General features: G+C 33.2%; 1 protein-coding gene across 1 annotated transcript; it reads right to left on the bottom strand.

The window, feature by feature from the left end:
• Positions 1-6,688: 6,688 nt before the first annotated feature.
• LOC141812667 (alkaline ceramidase-like) lies at positions 6,689-8,010 on the bottom strand. The gene has a single exon (XM_074700683.1). It carries the CDS (start codon positions 7,346-7,348, stop codon positions 6,857-6,859), a length of 492 nt encoding a protein of 163 aa, XP_074556784.1. The 5' UTR covers positions 7,349-8,010; the 3' UTR covers positions 6,689-6,856.
• Positions 8,011-10,863: the final 2,853 nt, after the last annotated feature.

Raw genomic sequence — 10,863 nt, forward strand, 5'->3', positions numbered from 1 at the left:
GACCGTCTACACACGAAGCAACAACCAGGAATGTTGTCGTAAAGTCGAAGTGCTGCACAAGAAGTCTACATCTTCACTACTTCGGTAAATCAAATTCTGTACTTAATTTCTAAGGTCGGTATCGTTATTACCGTTCTGATATTTTTATAATCCTAACTCCCTTTCGTAAAAGGAGAGTTATTTAGTTGATTTTCTAACGTAAATGGTCAACTAATCGTGGGCCTTAGAGTAGCAGCTTGTGGTTGTGAACCAAGTAAAACACCCCTGTCATTTTTATTATGTTTACATTTTCCTCTGCATTTACAACTTTGATCGTAAGAATTCACAAGCGACTTTACAAAATTTGAAAACGCTACCGATAATACTATTCACTCTTCCCTCTAGTGCTCTCAACGATTCTATAGTTTCTATTGCCATTACTGAGCAACCTTTTTAGCAATGAAGTATGTGAAGATGACACTTCACAATAAAATGGTGGATGACTTTCTTGTCAATTGCTTGACACGCTATATTGAATGAGATTTAGCTAAGGATGTAGATGTAGATTCTATTATAGATTAATTTTATATTTTAAAATCTCATAGGGCACAACTTCATTGAACAGTATAATGTAATATCTTTTTTGTTATTTATATAATTTATTATATTTTTTTATAATAATATATAATTTATTATATTAAGTTCAAGTCCTCCAACCCTAATTCTTAGATTCGTCCCTACTAACATTAAATGGGGCAATCCTAAGCTGAATGGTAATAACTATCGAGTTTAGAGGGAAATGATTCTCCTTCATTTAGGGAGGTTTGATATTGATTATGCAATAAGTAAAGATGAGTCACTTGCTATTACTAATATCAACACTTCTGATGAGATTAATCTTTATGAAAAATGGGATCAATTTAATGGTCTCAGTATGATGTTCATAAAAACTAAGATCTCTGTTGATATTTGTGGTTCACTTGATCTATACGACAATGTTAGAGTTTTATTGAAGGCTATTGATGAACAATTTGAATCTTCAGATAAAGCATTAGCTACCACCCTAATCATGAAATTTTCATCTATGAAGCATTAGCTAGTACATATTATTCAAATGAGAAATATTACAACTCGATTAAAGAAAACTTCAGGGAGAGATGTTCAAGTCTTTCCTTGTGCATTACATTCTGAATACTCTCCCATATCAAAATGGCCCCTTTAAGATCTCTTATAACACACATAAAGATAAATAGTCAATCAATAAACATATGGCCATGTATGTTCAAGAGGATGATAGACTAAGTATGGAAGTGAGAAAGCATGCTTATCTAACAACTGAAGGACAGAACTCAAGCTAGATAAAAAAAAGGCATCATGCCTATTCAATCTGATATTAAGAAAGAAAGAATGTTTTCTATAAAAGGAAAGGGCAAAAAGGATTGTCAGAAATTTCAAAATTGGCTTGTGAAGAATAATTTTTTCATCTCAATTGTTTGCCATGAATCTAGTATGATTAATGTTAGTCATAATACATGTTGGATTAATTCTGATTCTACAATCCAATGTACAAATTCTTTACAGGATTTAGTAAAGCAAAGGAAGCTAATGGGAAGTGAATGTTGCATTTATCTAGGAAAAGGATGTGTTCACATATTGAAGTTATAGGAACGCGTATATCAACTTTGAGTAATGGTTTTGTATTGCATTTGAAAGAGACCTTTTATGTTCTAAATTTCTCAAGAAATTTAATAATTTTTAGATAGTACCTTTACTTTGTTTATAAATTTGAACTTATTGATAATGGTATATTATCTGATTGCCTTTTTCGGATTCATTTACAAAATGATGACACACAAACTACACTGCATGTAATATGGGTCTTAAGTGATGTACTATGAAAGTCTCTTCTATGTTTTATTGAATTTACTAATTGTGTGGATGGCATAAAGGAAAGCAAATCAACATATCAAAGAAAAGTGCCAAGAGGAGTTCAAATATATTATAAATCATACATACATATATTTGAGGTTCAGACATGGATTCATATGGTCAAAAATACTTTCTCATTGTTATATATGACTTTCACAATATATGTATCTCTACTTACTTCATAATAAGAGCGAAGAATTAGATGCCTTTAAAGTATTTAAGGTTGAAGTGGAGAGACAATGAGATAAGCAAATTAAAATCGTGAGTAAGGTCGGATAGAAGTGGTGAGTATTATGATAGATACATTGAAGATGGATGTCCATTTTATTAGATTTCTTATAGAGTATGGGATTGTTACTCAGTACACTATGTCTGGTTCTTTACACTAGAATGATGTAGCAGAAAGAAGAAATTGGACATTAATGGACATGATGTGAAACATGCTTAGTAGCTCTAAACTTCCTAAGTCATTGTGAACTGAAGTTCCTAAAATGACAATGTATATATTGAATTAAGTTCCAATCATAGCTGTCTCAAAAACACCATTTGATTTATGAAAAGGTTAGAAATCGAGTTTGTGATATATATATGTGTTTGGGGATGCCTATCTGAACTAAAAGTTTATAATTCACAAAAAAAGAAGTTAGACCTAAAACTATTGGTGGGTATTTCATTGTATATGCTAAAAAGTTTAAGGGATATAGATTCTTTTGTGCATCTCATATCATATGTTTGTAGAATAAAAAAATGAAAAGTTTATGGAAATGACTTAATAGTGGGAGTGATAGATCTTGGAACTTTGTTTCTGAGAGAGATCATTTGAATATTTCATATTCTATATCAAGTGATAGATTAATTGTGGTGTATAACATACCTATTGTTCAAGCACATGTTGAACCATCTATAGGACCAAAATAGGCGATACAGGAAAGTGAATATCGCTCATAAAAACTTATTATTTTATTTTAAGAAATCAAACACAGAGACACATTGGAAAAATAAATCACAAAGACATGATCTATTACTTAGTTCATAGTTCAGACGAATAAATCTTTATCTTTCCTTGTGTGCTCCGATCTAATCCAATCACTCTCGTGAAATTCGTTGTCTGATCGATTGATCCTCTTTATCAGTCGACTGATCTCTAGAATTTTCTTTGTTTGACTGATTTGATCCTATCCGATCTGCGTTTTCCAAATATATTCGGTCGACTAATCCTCCTAATCAGTCAATTGAACCTCTATTTCCTTCTTTATTGGATCCAGATTTGATTTGTGTCTATCCACTTAGATCGATCAACTAAACCACTAGGTTCAGTCGATCAAACCTTTAAATTTTGAATAACTTTATTTTTCTATAAAACAAAGTTAGTACAAATACAAAGATAGAAATCCTATAAAATAGAGTTAGAATAATTTATGTATGCACGAATTATTTGATAGTTTAGACTGTATGATCTTGACTTAAAAATCTCAATTGATTTCTTTGGTTAGATCAACGCCTAAGGTTGTCTCAACTAAGACACATTCTCACTGCCTCTCAATCTGATAGAAGTAGTAATATAAAACGCTATCTTTAGATTGACCAAATCTGCTAGTCTGGTCGACCGTGCACGGTGATCAAAAACTTTGTTTCAGTCACACTTGCTTGGAGATCACTCCTCTAAGGCCTCTCATTATCTAAGGTTCACTCCCTTAAGAATTTTTACTTGTCAAGCATTTAGTCACCTTTGACCTGCTTGAACTTTTTCCTTGCTAGACATCTAATCATCATTGACTTGTCTGGACTTTTCCTCTTGCCAAGCATCTAGTCACCCTTGACCTGCTTGGACTTCTTTTTGCTAGTCATCTGATCAACCTTGACCTGACTAGACTTCTCACTTGACTAGATTAACCCTGATCAACCTCCTAAACATATTATTACATAAATATCAAAACTCTAGAAGTTGATTGCACTAACATCATCAATTATTAAAATTTCATAAGACAATCATGATCTAATAGATCTAGATGCTCAATATATGCCAAAGGTTGTTGAAAATTCAATCAAACAACACAATCCTATTTTATTGGAAAATGTTAATTCAACATTGAGAAGATCTACTAGAATAAAAAGATCAACAATATCTAATGACAATATTATATATTTACGAGTAACTAATTATAATATTGGAGTTGAGGAGTCTCACTTATAGTATAATGCCATGAAAGAGGAGATAAATTCTATGAAATCTAATAGAGTCTAGGATCTTATTGAGTTGCTTTAATGGGTAAAAGTCATTGGATATAAATGAGTCTATAAGACAAAGAAAGACTTATTGGACAACATTAAAAGATACAAAGCCAAACTTGTTGCTAAAGAATTCACTCAAAAGAGGGAATTGATTATACAAAGATTTTTTTCTCCTATATCAAAGAAAGATTCTTTTCTTATGATTTTGACATTAGTTGCTCATTTTGATTTGGAATTACACCCATTTGATGTGAAAATAGTATTTTTGCATGGTAATTTAGAGGTTTATGTGAAACAACTAGAAGGATTTTCCTCTATAAATAGTGATCATTTGGTTTGCAAGCTACATAAATCCCTATACAGACTAAAACAAGCTTCTTTCGAATGGTATCTAAAATTCCACGATGTTATCCCTTCATTTGGGTTTGTAGAGAATATCATGGATCAATGTATATACCAAAAGGAAAGCTACAACAAAGTATGTTTCCTTGTGTTATATGTGGATGATGTTTTGCTGCAACCAATGATAAATGATTATTGTATGAGGTGAAATAATTTCTTTCTAAACAGTTTGATATGAAGGATATAGGTAAGGCATCTTATGCATAGGAATAAAGATTTGTAGGGGTAGATCTAAATACATTTTAGGTTTAACACAAGAGACATATATCAATAAAGTTTTAGAGAGATTTCAAATGACCAATTGTTTAGCAAGTATAGAACCTATTATGAAGAGTGATGATTCAATTTAAATTAATGCCCAAAGAATGAACTTGAAAGGGAATATTCCATGTGCTTCAACTATTGGAAACTTTATGTATGCTCAAGTTTGTACAAGATCTGATATTACATTTTCCATGGGAATATTGGAAAGATTATCGTAATCTAGGTATTGACCATTGGAGAATAGCATAGAAAGTAATGAGATACCTTCAAGAGACTAAATATTACACATTATGTATTAATGAACTAGTAATTTAAAGGTCATTAGATATTTAGATACAGACTTTATTGGATGCATTCATTCACTTAAATCATCATCTAGTTATATGTTTATGTTTATCAGTGGAGTTGTATCTTGGAAGAGTGGAAAACAAACAATAGTTGTTACTTCTATTATAGAGATTGAGTTTGTTTCTTGTTTTGAGGCTACTTTGTATGGTGTATGATTGAAGAGTTTCATGTCTAGGCTTAGAATTGTTATTTCTACTTCTAGGCTATTGAGAATGTTTTGTGACAATTTAGATGCTATGTTTATGGTTAATAATAATAAGAGTGGTAGTCAAAAATAAACACATTGTATATGTAAAATAATAAATCTCTATAACTATTACAAGGAGCAAGGCCCTATTTATGGGTCCCTATGTCTAACATTGCATTTAAAAAACACACCATCATATTTTGATTTATCAAAACGTAGAAGATATGGAGGGAGGTATATCCTGATTAATACTGCACATAATTTATAATTTTCTAACAGAACGTCCATGTGAAATGTTTCTAGAGTTTGATTTCACACCTAAATACCATTAATGAGCAAGCTTTGATCATGAATTCAATTATAATTCAGAGTTACTAAAATTAACCCTTTTATCTCTTAATTATCATTTTTAAATATATGAGCCATGAGAAGACTTTTTTAATGAATTTTCAAGTTATCTATTTATATTTCAGATTTTCACCAGATGTTCATTAAGTCCAGATTGATTATAACCATGGTTCTTCATATTTCAAGTTAATTTTTGGGTTATAGCTATTTTGTTAATTTCTTTTAAGCATTTTATTTATTTTTACTTTTTTGCATTTCCTAATCTATCTAGTGATGTTTCGCTTTTATTCATTTCCTAATAATCTAGCCAAGCTAGCAATAGTTGTATTTTCCAATAATATTTACAAGAGAAGATTCAACTTTAATAATAATATCATTAGCATCTCTCTTCGTTTGTACTTGAAACACTATCACTTGTTGAGAAGACAACATAAGTTAATACTAACACTCATTCTTTTGCCTCTAAGATATAACTGAATTAGTTACGATAAAACAAAATTATAAAAATAAATAAGAATTCAAATCTCAACAATGCCCTCTTTCATCGTGATCAACTGCAATTTCTCGATTTACCTCTTCACAAATAATCGTATGACCGATCATGTGAAACTGCTGAAATGACGAATTCCACCTTTTACAAAAACAAGTATTAAATATTTCTTGTTAGGCAATTATTTTTATTAGTGCAATCAATCCCTAATTAAATTTAACCAAACCAATCAAAGTTAATCATAATTTAAAATTTTAATATTTAAACAATATATTTAAAAATTAAAAATGAGATATTAATTAGACATTTAATATGGATCGAAAACCACCAAGGAGAGTCTAATAAAGAGTTAATAAGGTTGAAAAACTAAATGAATTAAAATTGATCAAACACTTAATTAATAAAAATTCCAAAAGTAAAATTATAAAATGGCTCAAATTTTAAGAGGATTTAACATTCCAAGGGGAGAGAATTTTTTTTAAAAAAAATAAATCTCTGAAATTTTCCTAAAAAAAGAGAGATTCATCCACTATATCATATCAGCATGGATTGCAGGGTTGGTTATGTTACAAAGCAAATGCCAGTTCATGTTCTTCTAACTACCAAATTATGTCAAGCATCTGTTTCAGAACGAAGGACGAACCTAATCTCAAAACATTTTGCAAACTGCTTTCTTCTCACTCCTGCTTTTTGGGCTTCTGGATCTTCACATAAGGAAAGAAGCCAAAGAGACGAACAACTTGCGGTTCCCAGCCGCGTTGCTTAGCACGGCAGAACATCAAAAATGTGTTCGCAAAGTAAGAATTCAATCCCATAAGAACATGCCACCATGAATGGCCCTGAGGGTTAACATACCAATGTATTAATTTCTTGCAGAAGATTCTGTCGAACAGCCAGCATAAAGCCCCCAGTAAAAATGTCGTCACAAAGAGCTTGGCTAGCCATTTAGCTGCTATATCTTTTGTTTGTATGTAATACTTGTACATCCGGGGGACACAGAGAAGACAAAGGATGATATAATGTATCTTGAAACCTATTCCGAAGCGCACAAAGAAATGAACAACGGCAAAGGCAGCACCATATAGGAAAAGAAAAGTTGGCATAGTGCTTCTATAGTGCCAGTCTGGCGAGTAAATAACATAAAGATATAGCAGCATCTCCCATACCATTGGAGTTTCATCACTCTGCTGTAGTCTGGAAGAGATCACAGAAGCATAGAAAATTATGCCACTATCCGATGCATAAACATGACCCGACACTTGTAAAGAATTTATCTGATAAACAAGTGCACTATAAGAAGATAGAAACTTATGATCTTGTAAAATAAGCAATCATTTCAAGCAGATAAAATTCAAACAATGAACAGAATTACGAGTAGCACATATAAAGATGTCCTAAACCAAGCGGAAGACTGAGATGATACCAAAGACACCACTGTCTAAATTTTTCAAGGTTGTTTGGCAAATGCTTTATGAGACAAATTTTTAGTCGGATTTTACACAAACTAAAACTAAGGCATTAAGGTGGTACAAGTAAATATCAGACTAAATTTAAGGCAGAAGTGTCTTGAGAGTAAACATCATTGTCCCCACACAAATTTTTATATTAAAATTGAAATCTGAAGTAAAATCAAGTGTGATTGAGGTCTCAAACTCAATAATGACTTTTTTTTATAAAAAAAAAGTGCAAACGCCAGTGCTGTTGCATAGAAAAAATGTGATTCCTGAAAAGAAAATTGCAAATTATGACCTTTGTAGGCATCGTTGTCAATGATCACCATTTTACTCTTTTAAGAGGAACAAACTTCCCATGACATGCATGAAAGGTTCTATGTTTTACAAGGATAAAATTCTAAAATAGCAGTTTGAAAGGCAATGGTCTTGTTAAGATGGATGGACATAAAATGCTCAAATTTTGATATCTTAAATCCTTATTCAACAAAAGAGCTTGATTAAGATATCATTAATAAGATAAAAAATGGGTAGATGAAAGGAAGGGGTGTCTTTCAAGTCATTTGTGCTTGTTGTATGCCACTAGGCTTAAAGGAATATTTTATAAGATTATGTACACCCAACCACACTTAAGTGTTGATCTTAAAAGAGAAAAAAAACGTAACAGAAATACAGAAATGTAATGCTAAGATCTATACGTCGAGTTATTAGAAAGATAAAAGACTATTATGCAAAAACAATTAAATATACTACCAATAAAATGAAAGAAAATGAATTGGCAAGTATGAACAAAGGCAACCATAAATCATATAGTTAGACAAGTTGAATCCCATTAAAGCGGAAGACATACAGTATAAAATATAATGAGAGATAGACATCCATTAAAGCGGAAGACATACAGTATAAAATATAATGAGAGATGTATAGTTAACGTTAAAAAAAATCAATTCAATTGGATATATTAGTAATATAGTGTTGCATAGAGCTCAATGAAGAGGATAAGATCATATTTTCACCCATGTAGTTAAGTCAACCACTATTTTGATAATGAAATTTATAATATTTGTCTATGAAAAAGAAATCAAAAGGAAATAAAAATATTATTTGAAAGTGATGCAAAGAAAAGAAAGGAAAAAAATTAAATAATTTGATAAGATTACAATATGAGCATTTTAGGCATATAACGTTAACCAAACATCAGTAACCATAATTTGTGATTAATACCTCATGTTTAATTTATATTAATTTGTATATATTAGGTATTTGTATATTATTTTCTTTTTTTTTGGATAAAGGTAAATTGTATTAAAAGAGTTTCATGACCATAAGTCATGATTTTACATAGGGAGCATTCGAAAAGCTAAAGACGTGTTTGGACCTTTATAAACATTCCCTCAATGCTAGCAACCGCGCCCTCATATCGACATCGGTTATGGGATTGCCAAATCAAGTAGATCATACATGTGATACACAAATGCCAAGCTTTGTTGAGCATACTACTCCCACTAAACCTACGTTGGAAGAGGTTCAACATAGCTTCCGCTATCCAAAATCTGTAGCTCATGTGCAGCCATCATCGGACCTTTACCCAATAGAGGTTAAAACAATGGTCGAGTAAGTGAAGAAAATGTGGTCTGCCATCTCATCCTCCCGCCAGCACAAGGGACATGTCTTGCAATCTTAGTATACCAATTTATCCTTGGTGTGTGTTCTATCATGTGCAAGAAGCCACATGACAAATTGGTACTTTGGCATGACATACGACATCCAATTAACCTCTACCCATGGCTTACTGCTAGCCCATGGCTTAAGAAGTCATATACAGCAATAGTGTCAACGCCGCTATTCTGGAGCAAAGCATCAATCCAACAAATCCACACTGTCATTAGGTCACACCACCCTCTGCAGTCGGTGCCTCCGCACTGGGTACTACCACTCTGCGCACTGCCATAGTACTGGATGTCTCCGCTTTGTGTGCCAGCCTAGTGCATGCCACCACACCAGGTGCCTCCACTCGATCGCTATGGCATTAGATGCCTCCGCTATAGCTCCACCTCCGCACTGGGTGTCTCCACTCTGCACACCGCCATGGACCTGGGTGCTTTCGCTTTGTGCAACACCCACACTAGATGCCTCCGCTATGCACACCATCAAGGCATTGTGCGCCTCTACTCTCCACATCAACCTGGTGTGCACTGCCTCCACACTGGGTGCCTCCGCTCTATCCGTCGTCAAGGCACTAAGTGTGTCTGCTCTCCGTGCCAGTCTGGGTTGCTCTACCTCCGCACTGTTAGATTTGAAGGGTATCCTAAGACAATCGCCTTACGGTTATACTATTTATTGGATAAATAACAATTCACTATTTGAGTCACATTTTCTATGTGTTTGATTGGATCTTAAACTCAAATACTGAATGTCCACAATACGATTTAGAGCATGAGAGAATTTGTGATTGGATCACAACTAGTGAGCATCTCTACATATACAATTATGAATATATTGAATTATCCCTAATCGAGGAGTTGATGAGCACGAACATCATCGATTCTGTTAAGACTAACATGTTTAAACTCCTTGGTTAGCTAAGTAGTTGATCTCGCTAGTTGGAGACATTGGATGTTAAGAGTTAAACGTGGATGCTGATTAAAGGTAATCAGTTCATTAGAGTAACCTGCATTGAGACCATATGATTTTATACATATGTTAATGAAGATTTCAGTGCAGCTTAAGTGCAAGTCTCTTTTGACTTGCAGTATTCAAGTCACCTTAGTCATGGAGGCTTATACTTTGACATCTTAAGCAAGCATCTCCGAGGAGGTGTAGACCCGGGGTGATTGAGTATAAATCGAAGTGCTCGAAGGTGCTTGAATAACCCACAGAGGATTCACCGCTCCTTGGAAAAGGAGATATATACCCTGCGGCCGCTTGTCAAGATTATTACTAAAAATCTTTGACCAAAGCATTACATGTCAAGAGTACGGCATTCTTGGACACATGTACAAGTAACTTGAATCCACAGGACAAGAAAGCTAGCTTGGACTAGGTATGACGTAGTCAGCATAGTGAGGACCGACACATATAAACCATATCCTGAACTAAGCGAGTATAAGACGGTGAAAGGAACGAGGCACGATTCAGTGTAGCTGCTGAAAGGTTTAGAAATGTTCTGGAATCAATCGTTAATTTTTCTGATCAATTAGAGATCATGATGTACTACTAGATGTCACTCATGA

Source organism: Curcuma longa, chromosome 19 (assembly GCF_044706935.1).
Source record: "Curcuma longa cultivar G26 ecotype Majalengka, Jawa Barat chromosome 19, ITB_CL_G26_1.1, whole genome shotgun sequence".
Taxonomy (NCBI): Eukaryota; Viridiplantae; Streptophyta; class Magnoliopsida; order Zingiberales; family Zingiberaceae; genus Curcuma; species Curcuma longa.

Excerpts from the sequence above, each read along its gene's own strand:
- LOC141812667 (XM_074700683.1), bottom strand. The coding sequence starts at position 7,348 with ATGGTATGGGAGATGCTGCTATATCTTTATGTTATTTACTCGCCAGAC.